This window comes from Heterocephalus glaber, unplaced genomic scaffold, assembly GCF_053883595.1.
Source record: "Heterocephalus glaber isolate CG9 unplaced genomic scaffold, H.glaber_assembly_v1.0 deba00001452, whole genome shotgun sequence".
Lineage (NCBI taxonomy): Eukaryota > Metazoa > Chordata > Mammalia > Rodentia > Bathyergidae > Heterocephalus > Heterocephalus glaber.
The window spans coordinates 18,410,726-18,431,514 of NW_028258302.1; the positions used below are offsets into that span (position 1 = coordinate 18,410,726).

At 48.1% G+C, this 20,789-nt stretch overlaps 1 protein-coding gene across 1 annotated transcript; it reads left to right on the plus strand.

Annotated features, from left to right (window-relative positions):
• Positions 1 to 411: 411 nt before the first annotated feature.
• On the plus strand, positions 412 to 20,506 carry Htr1d (5-hydroxytryptamine receptor 1D). Its single transcript, XM_004850546.3, has 2 exons — positions 412 to 617; positions 17,910 to 20,506. The coding sequence occupies exon 2, from the start codon at positions 18,602 to 18,604 to the stop codon at positions 19,730 to 19,732; it is 1,131 nt and encodes a 376-aa protein (XP_004850603.1). The 5' UTR covers positions 412 to 617; positions 17,910 to 18,601; the 3' UTR covers positions 19,733 to 20,506.
• Positions 20,507 to 20,789: the final 283 nt, after the last annotated feature.

Genomic DNA, 20,789 nt, shown 5'->3' on the forward strand with positions numbered 1-20,789 from the left:
TACTTATTAAGTACATTGCCTCTGCTTCAATATAATGTAGGCTCCGGGGTCCACGTCTGTTTTGGTCACTCTTTATCCCGAGGGCTTAGGTAGGACACACCGACCCAAGCGACATCGATAAATATCCACTAAATGAAGAAAAAAATCAATTTGCAGTGAACACAGAGGACATGGATGGATGGGGTCTCCAGGCACACCCTGCCCTCGACCCAGCTCACAGTCCTCCTACAGGTGGGGACCTCCTCCATCTGCTTCTCTGGGGTTGGGGCGGGGGCTTGGAGCTCCCAGGCCAGCCGCACCGGGGTGGAAAGGCCGAGCTCCTTCCTGGAGGGCGGGGTGGGGGTGGGGGCCCTCCGAGTGGGGAGCGAGCCTGGAAGGGAGGAGCTGGAGAGGGGAGCGCGGAGCAGCGGCGGGCAGGCGGGAGCGGAGCGCGAGCCGCAGGGTGCTGGGAGCGTCGGGAGGTGGGACAGCGAAGCGCGGCCGGCAGAGTCCCCGGGGCAGCGGCTCCCGGAGCTCGCGGGGGTCGCGGTGGAGACCAGGAAGCAGGATCGGAGGCCAGAAAGGTGGATCGTGGGTGCCAGCCGGGCGTCTGTTCGCACCTGCCCACCGGGAAGCGGGTAAGCGCTCGGAGCCGCGTGCCGCCCGGGGAGGGGGCGCGTCGCGACCTCACTCGGCGGAGACGGGCCAGGACTGAAGGCGCGGGGCGGGGGCGCCCCTCACCTGGCCTCGGTGACCCGGGCGTCCTGCTTTTCTGCGCCTTCGGACTGGAAGGGAGCGACGGGCTCGGGGTCCCGGGAGACCAGCCCAGCCCGAGAGGAGCCTTGGGACTGAGGGGGTGATCCGAGACAGTCCCCGGGGACTGCTGCGGGTCCCGGGCGCGTGTTCTGGGTGCCCTGCGCCCCAGCAAGAGGTGGGAGGGAGGAAGATTCGACCCCCGGCCAGGGCTGCAACGCCCCCAGATGGCTCCCTCGCGGCCGAGGGAAGCCTGTCGCTGCCCCCTGCCGGCCAGGTCTGGGTTCGGCGCCGCCGCAGGGACGCCCTTTCTGGAGCGGACTTGAGAGTCCAGTGTGGAGCTCCAGCTTCCCTGCCTTGCTTGTGACCTTGGGCAGGTCACTACATCTCTCCGAGCCTCGATGTGCACACCTACCAAACAGAGGGGTTACTTCTGCCTTTGGATTCATAAGAGTGAATGAGATGTCCGATGGATGCCTTTTAAAAAATTGTAAAGTTCTGTTCAAATCCTAGTTCATCGCATAATTTTGGAACTGGAAGGGTATTAAGACATCTGCTTTATTGCAGTTGGGGAGAGTGAAGAATAAATCTTGCCCAAGGTCACAGTGGTTGTAGGAGACTATAAGACTAAAATCCTCTGCCTCGGGGCCGGGGATTTAGCTCAGTGGTTTTCCCGCCTGCTGCACAAGCGCAAGGACCCGAGTTCGATCCCCGGTACAAAAAAAAAAAAAAAAAATCCCCTGCTTCACTAGGTCTGGGGAAGTTCAAGGATCATTGTTAAGACTGTCTGGCTGTCTTAGCCAACTGGCCATGGCTACTTAACTGCCTATGTGATTTCTGGCAATACCTCAACCTCTCTGAGCCTTGACTTCCTCCCATATGAAAGGATAACACCTTCTACCCCACAAGTTTGCTGTGTACCTCACATGGGATCAGTGCTCGGCATGAGCTGGCCCCAGAGGAGAGCTCAGTCCTTGGTGGCCATCACTGATCTGATTACTAGGAGCAACACATCTGATCTCTCCCTTGGAATCACCTTCCAGGGTTTTCCAGTGGGGCATACATTGTGGGGAAATACCATGTAGGGCCTTGTAAGCCATGGTGAGGGTTTTGGATTTTTTTTTTTTCTGTGTTTTGCTCTGGACCACCCTGGCTGTGGTCTCACCCCTCCTTGCAAGGATATTGAGGGACCCTTTATCACAGCAGCAAGTAAGGCCCTTTAAGTAGCTGGGTCTTCTTCAGCCTTTGAGCCTATGAGTAGAAGGAGGTGGGCTTTGTCATGGAGGTATCCAGGATGCCAGGAGCTGGAGGGGGCTGTTGGAGGTTGGGGACAAGGCCAGCTGGACATGGGTGGCAGGACCTGGGGCCTCCACTGGTCCCCAGCTGGTATAGGGCCATATATACAGAGGGGCTGCCTGAGAGCTGGTCGGCTGCCCAGTGGATAAGTAATGAGGGAGAGGCCACTCCGTGTCCCTTCTCTCCTAGGCGACAGATGGGTGACTGTTCTTTTTGGCGTGGTGATGTGAATATGAACAGAAATAACAGATTCTTAGAGCTTGCAGATCCAGACCCGAGTGGTCCCTCTCACGGCACAAACAGTTCCCACCTGAGGCCCATGAGTGCAGGTGTCTGCCCAAGGCCAGCTTGAAATTTCCCTCAGCAGCCTACACTGTTGACTTTGCCTTCCCTCCAGACACTCTTCTCTTGGCTCCCATGACTTAACACTTGATGTTTTTCCTTCATCTTCTCTGTTGTTTTTGCAGGTGCATCCTCCTTCCTACTGCTATTAGATGCTCTGCTGTGCGCCGCCCCCCCCCTTGTAGTAGACCCTCTCCCTGGGTGATCACACCCACTCCCCTGGCTTTAGTCACCACCTCTATCACGTGACTCCAATTTATGTCTCCAGCCCAGATTACTCCTGGGACTGGCGGCCCATCCATTTATTGTCAGCCAAGCACTGTTCAGGCCCTGGGGATATAGTGAGGAGCTAGACAGAAGCTATGTGTTATCAGTGTTTGTGTATGGGGGGGGGGTGAAGAGACAAACAATAAACATCCAAGTGGAAAACACCAGATAAGGTTAAGAGCTAAAATGAGCACAAATCAGGGTGACATGGTAAATGATGAGAGCTACTTTATGTTGGCTATTCAACTTGGGTCATTTAAGTGGGCAGCTGGTAGAAGTTGAGGACGAAGAGGTGGCAGGGGTGGGGAAATACCATGTAGGGCCTTGTAAGCCATGGTGAGGGTTTTGGATTTTTTTTTTTTTTTTTTTTTTTTTTTGGTCCAGGGATTGAACTTGGGTTCTTGAGCTTGTGAGGCAGGTGCCAGAACCACTGAGCTAAATCCCTGGCCCAGGGTTTTGGATTTTATTCTGATTGCAGTGAGAGCCATTGGAAGATTATAAATAAGGGAGAAGGAAGGCTGTTGTTTATTTTATTATCATCTTTTGCAGTACTGGGGAATCAAACAAGGTGTCATGCATGCAAAGCAAACACTCTCCCACTGAGCTACACTCCAAGCTCAAATGCAGTTATTTCTCTAGGTCCTATTTGAGCATTAAGAGAGGAATTATTTTAGATTGACTGAAAATGCTCAGAGCACAGGAGTGGGCAGGAAATAGGTAAATCTCTGAGCTTCTGTCCACAGCCAGTAAAAGGCACAAACCAACCTGGGGTCAAGTCAGGGAATAAAGAGGAGGGATTTGTTCCAGTGGACCAAGAAAGGCTTCCTGGAGGAAGGGGCTTCTATATGTGAAGGAAAATGGGAAAAATTGTTCTTCTGGGTAGAAGAAACAGCCTGAACTAAGACATAAATGTCCCAGAATCTGTAAGGGAAGGAGAAGTCTGGACTGTTAAGACCAAGGCTCCTGCCAGTGACTTGTATGAGTCTCAGCTTCCTCATTCTTTTAATGAAATAATTAGTTAAGGGCTGGGGCAGAATGGGAGAGGGAACTCCAAAATCTGGGGCTGGGCTGGGATAAGGCAAGAGTAGAGCATTTGCCTAGCATTTGTGAGGTCCTGGGCTCCATCCCCAGCACTGCAGAAAAGAAAGAAAGAAATATGCATCAAATATTTGGGGCCTGGGTGAGGAAGAGCCGGATAATGCCTCAAGAAAGAGACTGTGAGAGGGGCCGATGTGGGTGGGAAAGATGGTGGCGTGACTGAGCTTGGGACTCCTGTGGGATATCTAGGAGGGATAACCAAAGTGCATTTCATTACAGAGAGGGAACATCAAAGAAAAGTAAAATAGTCACTATTCTTCTTTCATTCATTCTTTGAGTAAATCTTTATTAAGCATTCATTAAGTATGAAGTCCAAAATATTCAGCTATGAACAAAACTAGGTTCTTGCTCCAGAAACATACCACCTTTTGGGGGAGAGAGATCCCTAGACACTGGACAGTGGATGGTGTGAGATGTATGTGTGGCTCATAAATGAATCATACTGGGTTGGCATGGAGGAGAGAAGCTGGCCCTTCTGGGGTGGAGAGAGCAAGACAAGCTTCAGTGAAGTGGAGACTGTTGAACATGGTCCTGAGGGTGAAGAGGAGTTGGATGGATAGATAGGAGAGGGACACTGGGTCTTTCTGAAAATCAAGCCTGGCAGAGAGACAGGCTGGCCCTGAGCCCAGTCCAGGGGAGTCCAGTGTGATGCCCACATAAGAGGCCCGATAGGACAGAGAGGAAGGAGGGACCCTCCAGAAAAGGTAGAGGAGTTGCAAAGAAAGGCATACTGCATAGAGGAGTGTTTTAGTTACTTAGTTACTGTCTCGTTGCTGAGACACAATACCTGATACCCACAAATTAAAGGAGAAAAGATTTATTTCAGCTCACAGTTTGTAGCGGTTTCAGTCTGTAGTAGGCTGGCTCCAAGGCAGGGCGGCCTGGCAGAGGGGCATCACAGAGGAGAAAGAGCTCATGGCAAGGTGGTGGGACACAGAGAGAAAGATCAAGAGAGATGGGGGGAGAGAGACCCTCCCAGGCCACACCCCCAGTGGCCCACCACCTCTGACCAGGCTTCACCTCCCAACACCACATTCAGCTTGAAACTCATGAGTGGACTAATCCACCAATGAGTCTCATGCCCGCATGATCCAACCACCTCCCCAAACCCCATCTGAGTGCATGGGGCTTTGGAGGGACATCTAGATATAAACCACAACAAGAGGATAACCTGCACTATCTCAGACAAGTGAGAGAACCACTGGGCTTTTGTAAGAACAGGTCTCTGCCAAGAGGTGGATGGGGGTAGGGTCTTTTGCTGAGTCCAGGAGAAGTAGCGGGCTGGAGAAAAGAGCTAGACTGTGTGGCCTCTAGGTAGGCATGCAACAGGCAATGGAAAAGGACATGGGATGGATTCTAGGTAAGGTTTCTCCAAGCTCTTTGTGGGGCATGGGTATCACTGACCCCAGCTTCTCCTCACTTGCTGATTCTGTTTGTCCTTTTATGCTCAGCTGCAAACCCACTCCCAGAGTGGGATCTCAGGGTTGCCACAGTTTATAGGCCCTACTTGCTCACAGCTCCCTGCACACTTCACTGTCATCCTTGTCACATCTGTGGTCCTGCGTACCGGGAGTGTTTCCCCAAGGCTTCCCTAGTAAGTCTTCCTGAGACCAGTGTTACCTCTGCAGTGCTCATGCCAACACATAATAGGCTTTATTGTATGGTAGTTATTGAATGGATGAGGAAACAGACTCAGAGAGGTTGAGTGACTTACCCAAAGTCACAGAGCTAATAAATGGAGCTGGGAAGCAAGATGTCTACCTAACTCCAAAACTTGTACATACTTCTAATCACTGCCGCTCTGAGCCTCCCAGCAGGGAAAACAGATGGTGAATAGTGGGTTGGATCCTGTAAACACTAACAAATTCAGTGCCTCATTTCTAGGAAATGAATTCCTATTGTTAGTACCTTGTTTATCCAGTCTGTAGAAGACAGTTTCTCTTCTGTCCTGACCATGGTTTCACTCCATCAACTCAAGTGCACTCTGGGGATTGAGATGTGCAACCTCTCGGGGTGGAGAGAGGAACCAGGGGCCACGGGATGCAGGTCCACAGGCTTCTTGAGACAGAGCATGGTCCACCTACCAGGTGACTCCCACAATTTCTTCCCTGCTGTGGAAACTCAGACCGGAGAGGGTGAGGGGACTTGAAAATGCCAAAAGCCTAGGCATGTCCAGGCATAAGAGCCTCTGAACACTCCCATCCTTTATCTCAAGTTCCTGCAGGCGAGGTGCAAGGAGCCCTGGGGGGAGGTGGAGTCTTGGCCTCTGCCTGGAACTCACTGTGACTTTGAGCAAGGTCTTACCCTCTCTGAGCCCATGTCCTTGTCAGAACCTTGAGGGAGTTGGACTAGATGTCTCCTCAGTGCCCTTCCCACTCGGACACGGAGACCCTTCCTACAGCCCACAGCGGTCAGGGGTGCTAACCTGCATGCACACCCCTCCTGTGGTCCTTGAGGCTGCACAGACACACGCGGGATCTCAGGTCCTGCTCTGGCTGGCAGGATCTGCATTTTCTCAAGAACCCCAGGTAATTCATGTGCACAGCCAAGTGTGGAACATGCTGCAGTCGCCACTTCCCACCTCTCCTTTGGCCTGGGCCCAGTGCCTGCCCATCAGTAGGCCCGACAGAGAGATGAGAGTGACGGGGCTCAGAGGTGCCCTGGAAAGATCTCCTGAATATGTGCATACACGCGCGGGGTAACTATTTGTGGGAAGAAGGGGGCGGAACTGACCTCCCCAGCACCTTTATGAGTGGTGCAGCTGGAGTTGTGCAAGCCCAGATTCCAGCCCTAAATCCCCAGAGCCCTAGCCCTGTGCCCTTAAGGCGAGACATTCCTCTGAGCCTTAGTGTCCTCCCCTGGGAAATGGGAAAAATAATAACAGGACGACTTCAGAGGATTGTGGCTCGACTTAATGAGTTAATATGGGAGAAGCATGAAACAGCGCCTGGGTGTAACCTCTCAATAAATATTAGCCATGACTTTACTGCCGCTGCTCTTCCAGCACTGCCCCCCGCCCCCGCTCTTTGTATTGTCCCTCTCCCCTCCAAGGAAATACAGAGTTCCCAAAGTGACCCCTAGGGGGCGATATCACCCCTGTTGGGAACCTTTGGTTCTAAGGCAGCACTGCTGATAGACTATAAACCAGAGCTAGGGAGGGAGACCAGGGCCAGAGGCCCTGGATCTCATCCCCAAGCATGGTGAAAAATATAGAGAGAGAGAGATAGATGGATGAATGGATAGATGATAAAACACGTTATGAATAGAATATAAAATGCAATTGACAAATGTGCTTTTTAGATTTAGAAAATTTAGGAATAACCATGTTAAAGTGAAATTAATTTTAATCACATATTTTCTTAACCCAGTATATCCAAAATAGTGTCATTTCAAGATGTAACATATAAACTTTTTTTTTACATATAAAATTTTATTAAGGTATTTTACATCCTTTTTTGGATTGTCTTTGAAATCCAATGTGGGTTTTGGGGTTTTGGTACTGGGGATTGAAGACAGGGCTTTCACACTGAGCTACATCCCCAATTCCTTTTTTAATTTATTTTGATACACAATCTCACCAGCTCATTAAGTTGTCCAGGCTGACTTGGATTTGTGATCCTCCTGCCTCAGCCTCCTGGAGTGGAAAGATTACAGGTGTGTGCCATCACACTCAGCTTTACACTTACAGCACATCTCAGTGGCTACATTTCAAGTGTTCAGTGCTGATAGTGATGAGTAATGGCTGTTCTGGAGTTTCTCAGGTGTGGCTGTCAATCCCAGCTGTGCCATGTGTGGCCTTGAGCTGTTCATTTTTCCTCTCTGATCTCCATTTCTTCATTGGTTAAATGGGCATACTTATTCTGCCCCATGAAGTAGTACTAGGGGAAAATGGTGAGAGTTTAAAACAACATTTCCCACTTTCCCACATGGATGGGGGGAATCCAGGGAGGTCAACTGCAAAGGCTCTTGCCTTGGGTGGTAGGTTTGTTTGTTCACGGAGTCTCTTGTCTGTTGAAGGCTTATAACTACCCAGTGCAGAGCTGAAAGTAGGAAGTAGTTGGGCTCACATGCTTCCCTAACCAATGCAGAGGTTGAAAACTGGTCTACCTGTGTGAGTCGGATTCTCTAGCAATAACCAGATGGTCAATGGGGAAGAAGACTGGACAGCATGCAGGCCGGTGGCTTTCTGTTCTGCCTGCAACCACAACACTTGAGGAATTTAAAATAATTATAATGCTTGGGCCCTACTCCCTGGTGGTGTAGGGGAGGCCTAGATATCTGTGGATTTTGTTTGGTTTTGTATTTTTAAATAGATTTGTATTTTTAAAGCTCCCCTAAGTGATTCTGATGCTTACCAGGAGAATCTCTGATTTGGTCCAACATTCTCATTGTCAAAGGCCCAAAGGAGGAACTGACTTACCAAGATCACACAGAGAATTAGTGGCAGAGCCAAGTGAAAGCCCAGGATCCCTGGCTCTCGGGGCAGCTCTCTGTTCTCAGAGCCATCCTTCATCAGTTCATGGAGTGTTTAAGTTACTTTTCTCTCATTGCTGAGTCAAAATACCCAACACCCAAAGTTAAAGAGGGAAAGGTTTACTTAACTCACAGTTTGTAGAGTTTTCAGTCCATGATTGGCTGGCTCCAAGGCAGGGTAACATGGCAGAGGAGCAACAGTTCATGGCAGACCGAAGGGAGCAAGCAACAAGAGAACCTTAATAGCATCTTTCTGCCCCTTTTATCTTATTCAGACTATGGGAGGATTAGGGTGGTGCCAAACCAATCAGTGTACTGGTTTAGTAATCACACGCCCTTAATCCCAGCATCACACACTCTAAATTCAGCCACTTCTGAAAAAGCCACCTATGACCTCTTAAGGCTTTGGGAAGACATCTAGACACAAACCATAACGTGGAGCTTGTCATAAACATTTATTGATCTCTTGCTCTGGGCCAGGTGTCAGGACTGTAAGGATGAATAAGGTGTGCCCCCTGAATTCAAGGGGCCTGTGGTCAGGTGACAGAGACAGTCTAGCATGGTGAGAGCAATGGTTGTGGGCACTCAGGAGGGGGGGCCAGAGCCAAACTGGGCATGAGAAGGTTAAGGAAGGCTTCCTGGGGAGATGCCAGTGCCTGGTCCTGAGGGTGATTTGGAGTTAGGCAGCCAGAGGGCTGAATAGAGAACATTTTTCAGGCAGAGGACCCAGTAGGGACAAAGGATTGGAGCAGGAAGTAGCCCTAGCAGAGAAACAGGCAGATCTGTGCTGTCAGGAGATGCTAGAGCTGGAAGGAGAAGCCAGTTTATATAGGGACTCTTCCATCAAGCTGTGAAGGTGAAATGGGAGCCCTGGAGATGGTCAGCCAGAAGGAAGATTCTGGGTGTGATTTGGTAAGAGAATGGAGTGGGGCAGGCATGAAGGCTGGGAGGCCATTCAGGCAGGGAAGAAGGCTTCACTTCCTGAAACAGGATAGCAACAGCATGGGTCGGGGAACCAAAGAGCCAAGGCAGAGTTACGTTTAGGCAGGAGAACTGACAGACCATAGTAACTCAGTAAATGAAGGGACTGTATCAGTCAGCTATTGCCACATAACAAGCCACCCTTAAACGCAGTGGTTTAGGACAACAAACATTTATTACTACAACTCATGGGTTTGAAGGCTGGCTGATTTAATCTGAATGTGGCTGGGCATTTCTGCTGATCTTGGCTGGGCTCATACATGATCTGCCGTCAGCCAATGGGCTCAGCTCAAGGCTGGTTTGTGCCGGGGCAGCTTAGTGGAGCACCCCTGTGCCTTGGTCCTGTGTCTTGGTCTCCTCCTTTAGGGATCTGTAGGCTGGCCCAGCCATGTTCTTCTGATGGCAGTGGCAGAGCACAGGTGAAAAAATACACAGCCTCTGGAAATAATTTGGGAGCTGGCTGACTGTCACCTGTGCCCCATGTTGTTGCCCATAGCTAGTCCACATTGAAACCAAAATCAAGGGACATAAAAACACTCCTTTTCATAGGGAAGGTGGAGCAGCATAGCATAAAAGAAGCACTGTGGGATGCTGAGCTTGCCATGGGATCTTGGGCAAGTCACCCACCTCTCTGAGCATCAACAATTTCAGCTAGTGGGATTGGGTTAGAAGAAAATCACATTTTCCAGCGAGGAATAGTGGGGATATTCCAAGACCTATGGAGATACCTGAAAATGCAGATAGTACTGAACCCTATATATGCTATGGTTTTTCTTTTCTTTTCTTTTTTTTATTCTTCCTCCCCTCCTCTCCCTCCTCCTCCTCTTCCTCTTCTTCTCCTTCTCCTTCCTCTTCCTCTTCCACTTCCTCCTCCTCCTCCATCCCCTCCTTCTCCTCCTGCTTCTTCTTCACAGGGTCTTGTTCTGTGGTCCATATTGGCCTTGAACTCACCATGTAACGCAGTCTGGCCTTGAACCTCAAACATGTGATCCTCCTGCCTCGTCCTCCTGAGTGCTGGGATTACAAATGTGCACCACCACACTTTTCACTATATTTTTTCTTATAACTATGATAAACTTTATAAACTAAATAAAGAGATTAACAATAATAATAAAGTAGAATAATTATCACAACATACTGCAATAAAAGTTATGAGGACTGGGGATGTGCCTTGGTGATAGAGCATTTGCTAGCAGGAGTGAGGCCCTGAATTTCACCCCTAGCACCACAAGAAAAATAGAGATGTGTGAATGTGATCCCACCTCAATATCTTATTGCCTTGTGCTCAACCTTTTTCTCCTTGTGTTGATGTGATGTGGTACAGTGCCTAAGGGATGAGATGAAGTGAGGTGGATGATGTAGGCCTGTTGTCACCTGAAGCTTCTACTATCTAAGGGTGACCTCAACACAAACACTGCGACCCTAGGTCGGTTGATCTGATAACCAAGAAGCTGCCAAGTGACTAATGGGTGGTAGTGTGTGTATAGATAGAGCATTGAAACACTGGATACAGGGATGATTCACATCCTGGGCAGGACAGAATAGGGTGGAACAAGATTTTATCACACTGCTCAGAACAGTGCACCATTTAAAACTTGTCCATCATTTATTTTTGGAACTTTCCATTAATATTTTCAGGCCACAGTTGACTGAGTAGCTGAAACCATGGACAACAAACTGCAGACAAGAGGGGATCACTTGAAGTATGATGTATGGGACATTTAGTGTTCACCTGGCTCTTTCTACCCAGCCCATTAAAGCAGAACAGCTGTATGAAGTTGGGGCTGCTGCTGCCCCCATTTTCCGTGGGAAGAAAAAAGGTTCAATCATGAGTCCAAGGTTGACCTATGACCCATGGGATTGGTGCCTAAGGCTCTTAGGCACTTGGGCACTTACCCACTGCTTTGCAGTTGGGGGAAGATGAAGTGATTCCAAAAGCATAAGTGCCCAGGACACAAGCACACATGAGCACATGCAGCTCAAAAGACAAAGTGTACCCTGCTCCCAGAAGCCCTCCTGCTGCCTGCAGCCAGCCCCCCAAGGGTCACACTCTAGCCTGACTTCAGCAGCGGGGGCCAGTTTTGCCTGTTGGTGAACTTTGCAGAGTGTGATCACACGTGTTCACTTCTGCTTGGTTCTCTGTAAGATTCATCCCTGTGGTTGTGTGCATCTGCAGCTCATTCTCTGACGGACAGTATTCCGTAGGAATGAGTGAGACAGTTATTTACTCATCCTGTTGACGTTTGTTGGGATAATTTCTAGTCTGGGGTTGTTACAAATAGTGCTGCCGTGGACAGTTCTTGGGTTGCGTGTATCTTTTGGTAGACATACAGGCATTGTTCTTTGGTTGGTTTTTTGTGGTGCTGGGGATGGAACCCAGGGCCTTGTGGGTCTTAGGCCAGTGCTACACTCCCAGATCTTTTTATTTTTTTATTTTAAGACAAGGTCTCACCAAGTTGCCCTGGCTGAGTTTGAATGTGTGATTCTCCTGCTTCAGTCCTCAGAGTAGCCGGGATTACAGGTGTGAGCCACCACACCCAGCTTTCTATGCATGTGTTTGTTGTGGAGGAGTGAAAGCGCTAGGTTACAAATTTGTCTATTTTTTATTTGCTACCTTTTCCAATTTTTTAAGTTAGAGAAACTGAGGTGCATGACTGATTTATTTGCATCTCAAGATACTGATTAGCAGTTGAATGTAGTGGGGCACAGCCATAATCCCGGCTACTTAGGAGGCTGAGGCAGGAGGATTGCACAGCCTGGGCAATTTAGCAAGACTCTACCTCAAAATAAAATTAAAAAAGGGGTGTAGCTCGGTGGCAGAGCTCTTGCCTAGCATGTGTGAGGCCCTGGGTTCCATCCCCATGTCCTCATGACCACACTCACACGTACACACACACACAGGCACACAGAAGATACTGATTAGGGTTCAAAATTTGCATCTATGTAAAAAAAAATATATATATATATACAGAGAGAGATGCAGGCACACACACACATGCATACACACCACACACTTACCCCTGTGAAGTCAGTCTTCATCACATATGTTAAAGTTGATAACATACATATACTTGCATACTTGATACCTTGACTCTCCGGGGGAGAAAACCGAGGCTGTAGGAGGTCTGTGCAGAAGAGAATGAAATGAAATAGCAGCTATGTGGGCCTCTTGTGAAAGGGAAAGATTTGTGAGAGTGATTTCCCCATCCGGGCTCACTCATCCATACCACCGGGCTTCTAGAGAGAACAGACATGAATTCCTCTGTGGGGGATTTATTCTACTGCAACAAATCTTTTATCACAGAGCCTTGTTTTTTTCCTCTAAAAGGACAAGGCCAGCTTCTGAGGACCCATTAAATTCATACATCCTCTTTGTTTCCGGCAGGGTTTTATGACTCAGTTAAAGACCCTTCAGAAAGGAGAGGTGCTGATCTTCCTGCAACCTGAATGAGTCCTGGTAGGAAGCTTAGGTTAAGAGGGATGAAAAGGACACCCACTGTGTGCCAGCCTCTGTGCCAATGTTGTCCCAGCCTCACCAGACAATTCTGGGAGGAAGGTGTTGTTACCCTGATTTACAGATGAGGAAGGGGTCCCAGGAGGTGAAAGGACCTGCTTCAGACCCTGCCACAGGGATTGTTGGTGGGAAAGAACGGGAATTCCTTTGTCTTCCTATGGTTTCTCAGGGCCTGCTGTGTCCATTAAAACTGGCTCTGCTGAGAAAAGATCGAGGGTTCCCCTATCCTTGCCCCCCATGGTGTTGGGGATCAAAGCCAGGGCCTTGGATGCATGTGCTAGGCAAGTGCTCTACCACTGAGCTGCACTCCAGCCCCAAGGGAGTCCATACGAAGTTTCCTTGGTTCAAGGTCACTCGTTAATGGCCAAGGATGGGGAGGAGTGTCTCGAGGCCAGGTAGGCTCCTTCTTCTCTCCCCAGGCAGCAGCTGCTTCCTCTCTTTTTTGGCCTCTTTCTCTGCTCTACTCTTTTGCCCATAGCTGCAGACATATTTTCTTTGTTTAAAATACATCATTCCCCACATATATCCATATATATATCTATATCTATCTATCTATCTATCTATCTATCTATCTATCTATCTATATCTATCTATCTATCTATCTATATCTCCAAATATATTTATTTGATTTGGTACAAATAAATATATATAAAATATATATGCATGTGTGTGTGTGAACAGATTAAAGCATAACATGGAGGGGGTGAAGGGCACACGGGTAATGAGGAAAAAATAAGAACCAAGATACATCATGTACAGGTACAAGCACCCGATGATAAATGTAAACGAACTGTATACCTAAAATGTAACAATAAAAGAACTTAAGGGAAAAAAAAGCATAATAATAATACCCATGTACCCACCACTACCCTAAAAAAATAGAACATATGGTCTAGGGATATAGCTGAGTTGTAGGGCACTTGCCTAGCACGCTGGAGAAGCAGAATGTGGTCCCTCACACCACACACCCAACACAAAATAGAACATCATTAAGAACTTTAAGACCCTTTCTGATTATGCCAGGTACCATGACATACACTTGTAATACCAGCACTCTGAGAGGCTGAGGACAAAGGATTTCAAGTTCCAGACCAGCCTGGGCAAGTTAGTAACTTGGTAAGACCCTGTCTTAAAATAAAAAATGAAAAAGGACTGAGGATGTAGCTCAGTGTGAAGGCCTTAGAGTCAGCCTCCAGTACCACATTAAAGGGAGGAAAAAAAAAAAGAAGACCTTTCATGATTACATTGCTACTTCCTTCTTCGTGGGGTGGGGGGACCAATATCCTGAATTTTGTATTTATCACTTCCTTACTGCTACTTACGGTTTTGCCACATATGTTTATCTTCCTAAACAGATTGTTTCTTTTCACGTTTTTGACTTTGGCGCTCAGGCCTGTTTTGAGAATCCTCATTGGGTGCATATAGCTTTAGTTCACTCATTTTGATTCTCTGCAGCCCTCCAAGGTGGGAAGGTGCACACGCTTCCATTCTGCTATAGGTGGGCACCCGGGTGGTTTCCAACTGGGGTTGCTTTTACAATCAGGGTAACCAGAACCAGTGTGTTTGTGTGTGGGGGTGGTGGGGTGGTGGGGGTGTGTGGGGGGGGTGTGTGTTGCTGGGGATTCAACACAGGACCTTGGTGCCAGGAAAGTGCTCATCACTGAGCCACACTCCAGTCCCCAGGACCATGCCATCCCGTATGCTGGAGAACATACAGAAGTTTTTCCATCACATGCACCAAGGAGTAGAAGCATTGGGTTACGAAGCAGTTGTCGCACATCTTTAGGTTCATGAGAAAATACCAAATTGTTTGCTAATGGGGTTCCTCAAATTGATACTCTATTTGTGGTAGGTAACAATTCCTGTTACTCCACACTCTTACTAAATGACATGATACAATCAGATTAAAAATTGTTTATCTGCTGGGTGAAAACGGTATCTTTTCTTTTTTCTTTTTTGGTACTAGGAATTGAACCTAGGGCCTTCACACTGAGTTATTTTCTATTTTGAGATAGGGTCTTGCTAAGGTCTTGCTAAGTTGCCCATCCTGGGGGACTGGGGTCCAATTTGTGATCCTCCTGCCTCAGCCTCCCAGAGTTCTGGGATTACAAGTATGTGCCATCACACCTGGCTCTTTTTTTCTTTTCCTTTTTCTTTTTTTTGTGGCACTGGGGATGGAACCCAGGGCCTTGTGTGTGCTAGGTAAGCACTCTATGACTACAGCATACACCCCATCTTTTATTTAATTTAGTTTTATTTTATTTTACTATTTTGAAACAAGCTCTTTCTAAATTGCCCAGGCTGGCCTTGAACTTGTGATCCTCCTACCTCAGCCTCTCCTCACATACCAACATGTCCAGCTTGGCATCTGTCATTTTTATTTGAATTTTCTATTTTACTATTTGAAGTGTGATGAGAGAAAGGCAGTTGCTCATAGAGCTACAGATCGTATCTCCAAAGGCAATGGATTGGGCGGTCCCCCCAACCTTGTTCCAGATGAGGAAGGACAGCCACAGGAAAGGAGGGAGGCAGCTTCAGAGGATGAGATCAGGTTGTGTTCAGGGTGGTATGGCTGGAGACGTAAGGCAGCTTCAGAATCCTATTGATTCCTGCAAAAAACCAGCCTAGGCTTCCTGCCCAAGGCCATCCACTCATCTGCGTCCTTCTTCCCAAGATGTCACCAAGGGTTGCTTACCTGCCAGGCTCTCAGCCTCTGGAGCCCACGCCTTTAGCTGAAATGAGGTCACCGGAATGCCTGGAATGGCCCAAGTTGTGGGGCAAGAGCACCCGATTCCCTGGGAAGTGAAGGCTCCTCACTCACCCGGGCTGTCTGGAGGAAAGAAAATTCCAAACAGTTCAACCTGATTTCACATTTTCCATGTGAACCACAGTGGGAGGAAAACCAGCTGGAGGCTTTCAGAGTAGAGCATGGGGTGAGCGGGGGCAGGGAGGTTCCTCACTGTCACCAGTCACCACAGCAGCCCAGACTCGTGCCTTGAGGCTTTTTCCCCTGAATTTCAGCAATGTGGAGCCCATAGAAATGTCAGGGGCTCTTGACCCAGTTCTTGCTCTTCCAGCTGGGTGACTTCAGGCAGGTGACATCACCTCTCTGAGCATCCTTGGCCCATTTGTAAATTGAGGCCATATTGCCCACTTGATGGATTGGGTGACTCTTTGAAAGCCCCAGGGCCTGGACACAGCAAGAGCTCCACAAAAAATACTATAATGGTAATTTCTTTCAAACTGTGGGATATGTTTTGGAGTTAGTAGTTTAGGACTGGCTTTCTTAAATTGAAGCTTTGTCCCTCTCCAGGCAGATATATATATATGGGGGGGGGTACCAGGGATCAAACTCAGGTCCTTGTGCTTGCACAGCAGGCGGTGAAACCACTGAGCTAAATCCCCGCCCCAAGGCAGATATATATATATATATATATATATATATATATATATATATATTTTTTTTTTTTTTTTTTTTTTTTTTTTGTACCAGGGATCAAATTCAGGTCCTTGTGCTTGCACAGCAGGTGGCGAAACCACTGAGCTAAATCCCTGGCCCAGGCAGATATATTTTTAAATGCGGCACCCACATTCTGGGAAGTGAGAAAGAACAAACACATTGCAGGGTTAACTTCTTAATGTTTAAAAATTAATCGATCAAGCAGGAGGTGGTGGTGCATACCTATAATCAGGAGGATTGTGAATTCACAGCCAGCCTGGATTATGTAGAGGAGGCTGGGGCAGGAAGATCACAAATTCCAGTCCACCCTACACAACGTTGCAACTTAGTGGGACCCCATCTCAAAAAACAAAAAAGGGCTGGGGATGCAGCTCAGTATGAAGGCTCTGGGTCCAATCCCCCATAGCACACACACACACATAGAGAGAGAAAAAGAGAGATTGAACCTTCTGTACAGAGCCCTGAACTGAGCTATGGGTAACGGGGTTATGATAGTAATGATTCCTGGCACCCAGGGGCTGCCTGCTGGCCTCCATGGACTGAGCTGGGGTCATGCCAGAGATGGCCTTGCCTTGACTGTCCACTGGCTTGCCCTAAGGCTCACCCCATTGTCCCACAGACTTCAACCCAGAAGTCAGAAGCACACAAAGGAGACATAAAAATAGTGTTCCAGATTTTTTGTTTTGTGAGCCAGACACAGTGGCACACTCCTATGATACCAACACTGGGAAACTGAAGCAGGAGGATCACAATTTGGTGACTTAGTGAAACCCTGTGTCAGAAAAGGAGGGTGAGGTAGAAGCAGGTAGTTTAGGGCAAAGGCCCTAGGTTAAATCCTCAATACCAAAAAGAATTAATAAAAAATACAATACATATATAGGGCTGGGGATTTAGCTCAGTGGTTCCACCGCCTGCCCTGCAAGCGCAAGGACCCGAGTTCAATCCCCGGTACCAAAAAAAAAAATACGTATATATATTCACAAACTTAATTTGTTTTACAATTTTGGAAAAGAGGCCTAAATTTGTGTTTGTGTGGGAAAGATGGCCATGGTCTTATTTGTCACCCAATGCAGAATTTGAAAACAAAAACAAAATTTTGCCAAATGCTTCTGTTTGCGAACCAAATTATTTGCAAACAAAAGCATTTGTGAATCAAGGTGCTGGATATATGTATGTATTTGTGTGTCTGGCCAAATTTCCAGTTTCCATTTAGAAAGTTGAATGTATTTTCTGGAGTTTAACTTCCACCACAAAAAATACTCGGGGATTTAAATTTTTGCAGTTAATTTCTTTGCTTAACAAAAAAGTGTTTTTGCTGTGTTTTTTTGAGTCATTCATTCTCACTCTCAGAAAGTTGGAAAATTCAAATGGATAGAGGAAAAGACCCCTCACAATCGCTAGAGATTGTCTGTTGTTTTTTTTTTTTTTCGGGTGGCCTTTGTTTCCTCCTGTGCGGAGTTTTGTTTAGTTTAATTTCCATTGCTGAATAAATAGAAGGATGCTTTCTGATTCACAATTGACAGAGCTGGTTTCATGTACGTGTACTAAGCCTGTTATACTTTTGACAGTGATGACACTTGGTCCTCTGGGAATTGTGGGGGTGGGATGCATCACCCTCCCCTGTGTTCTCCCTACACTTTGGGGAAGGCCAGTTTCACTACACTGCTGTCTTAGAATTTTAGCCTTCAGAATCACCCTTCTGGAATCTAACTCTACTTTTTGTTTTTTTTTCTCTTTAAACCCCAGAGCTTCAGAATACGTGCTCCTCTGGGTAAACTGATGGTGATCTATTTGTTTTGCCTTCTACCAGCTCATGCATTCTTCAAGTCTTGGTAACTGGAATGTTTTGTCTGTTCAGACTCAAAACCGTCAGTGGGACAGAAACCAAAGTTAAGTGTCCCAAGATGTCTCAAGATGAACCTGGGAAAGCTGAGCTGTTGCCTGAACTGCTTCTCTGAATCAGCTGATACTTTTTGTCTCTAGTTTTAAAAGTTCCCTGGCAGCAAACTGATATCCAGAATCTCCACTGCTTGGGGATGGGAGAGATTTTGAAGTTTTCATGAAACACATTCATGTCTCAAACTGTGAACACAACCCAAATGCCCAAAGCAAGAACCCCAGAGCACTGCCCACATCTCTCTGATACGTTATCTGCTGCCTAACAAACCCAGCATGAGTCTGCCGGGCTGGACCATCTGCTGGGCCAAGTTCTAGGACAGCGATACGTCCCTGATTCATCGGGTTTAGGACAGACCTGTAGCTGCCAGCTGGTAGATGCCCTGGAGTTCTTTAAATAGCCAAGCCTCGAGGTCTATGGTCTGTTCTGATGCATGGCTCCCACCAGCATGAAGCAGAGGGATGACCTTACTCTGTGGCCAGGACAACTGTGAAAGAAGGAGCCCTGTGTGTGGAAGTCTGGGGAGAGACAGCCACCTAGCATGTCCCCGCCAAACCAGTCAATAGAAGGCCTTCCCCAGGAGGCCTCCAACAGATCCCTGAATGCCACAGAAACCCCAGAGGCTTGGGACCCAGGAATCCTGCAGGTGCTCAAGATCTCCCTTGTTGTGGTCCTTTCCATCATCACATTGGCCACTGTTCTCTCCAATGCCTTTGTCCTGACCACCATCTTGCTCACTCGGAAGCTCCACACCCCAGCCAACTATCTCATTGGCTCCTTGGCCACCACCGACCTCCTGGTTTCCATCTTGGTCATGCCCATCAGCATTGCATACACCACCACCCGCACCTGGAGCTTTGGCCAAATCCTGTGTGACATCTGGGTTTCTTCCGACATCACCTGCTGCACGGCCTCCATCCTGCATCTCTGTGTCATTGCCCTGGACAGGTACTGGGCCATCACAGATGCCCTGGAGTACAGCAAGCGCCGCACGGCAGGCCACGCTGCTGCCATGATCGCTGCAGTCTGGGTCATCTCTATCTGCATCTCCATCCCACCGCTCTTCTGGCGACAGGCCAAAGCTCAGGAGGAGATGTCAGACTGTCTGGTGAACACGTCTCAGATATCCTACACCATCTACTCCACCTGTGGGGCCTTCTACATCCCATCTATCCTGCTCATCATCTTGTACAGCCGCATCTACTCAGCCGCCCGGAGCCACATCCTGAATCCACCCTCCCTGACTGGGAAGCGCTTCACCACCGCGCACCTCATCACTGGCTCTGCAGGCTCCTCACTCTGCTCCCTCAACCCCAGCCTCCACGAGGTTCACTCGCACGCCGGCTCCCCACTCTTCTTCAACCACGTCAAGATCAAACTTGCTGATAGTGCCCTAGAACGCAAAAGGATTTCCACTGCTCGGGAAAGAAAAGCCACGAAGACCCTGGGCATCATTCTGGGGGCCTTTATCATCTGCTGGCTGCCCTTCTTTGTGGTCTCTCTGGTCCTTCCCCTCTGCCGGGACTCCTGCTGGATCCACCCGGCCCTCTTTGACTTCTTCACCTGGTTAGGCTATTTAAATTCCCTCATCAATCCCATCATCTACACTGTGTTCAATGAAGACTTTCGGCAAGCATTTCAGAAAGTTGTCCATTTCCGGAAAGCCTCCTAGTCTTTATTTGGTGGTACCTCTTGCTAGCTTTTGTGTCCAGTAACCCAACTGGGATTGTCTTTTTCAGTGTTCCTGAAACTTGGGTTAATTCATGATATCTTGGGTCTTGTGCCCATCAACAATTGTTCTGTGCTGTTTTCTCTGTCTTCTGACCTTCTGAGCCACCCAAAGCTGGGCCACTGTGTGAAAGAGGCCAGGACTGAAGACTTCCCTTAATGTACTATTTCCAAGGTTCCTCTAGGGTGGAAGAAACATGGCCCACGGGATTCAGGTGAGAAACTGACTGTGTAGAAAAGATGCCAGGCTCAAAGAGAGTTTTGTGAGAAAGTTTTGTGGTCTCCCTGAGATTTGTATGAGGCTTAGTGGAGGGTAGGGAAGGTTAATGACCTGAATTGGAGGAGATTTGGAAGCCAAGTAGAGGAGACTCCTCCCCTTGGAGCACCCTGATTAGAAAATAACACCCGAGATTTTCTTCCCCTGGATGCTCCTTACACCACATCTCTCCCAGTCAGTTGTTCATGAGGAGAGAGGTGCCAATGACAGTGATTTGGAGAGAAATCTAGAAGGTGGGGCAGGGAAACCAATGCACCTTTCCTTCTTCTAGTGCCCCAGCACCATCTTAATGTTCTGGGGTTAAAACCCACGATCACTCCACTGAAGAAGACTGGGTCCACCAAGCTGTCAGAAGCTACCATTCTGAGGTTTTTTTACATTCCGTTCTCATTAAAGATCTTACAGTGTTGAGTCTTATCAAATAAAGAACATGAAACATCATTGGCCAGTGCATCTTTGGGTGATTTCAATGTAGAGACCATCAACTCAGTGTCCCCTGAGTGCCCACCATGTGCCAGAGCCAGGGGCCCAGGTGTGACAGTGTCAATGTCAGGACCACTAAGAACTCAGGGCCTGGGGCAGGGAATGTGGCACAGTGGAAGAGTACTCACCTGGCAGGTGTGAAGCCCTGGGTTCAATCCAAATAAAAAGAAATGTAAAGAAAAATAACTCAGGACCTGATGCCTCAGTTAAAAGCCAAGTGCTGCCTATTTCCACCTAGGAG

Coding starts and splice junctions, on each gene's coding strand:
- Htr1d (XM_004850546.3), top strand. CDS start 18,602: ATGTCCCCGCCAAACCAGTCAATAGAAGGCCTTCCCCAGGAGGCCTCC.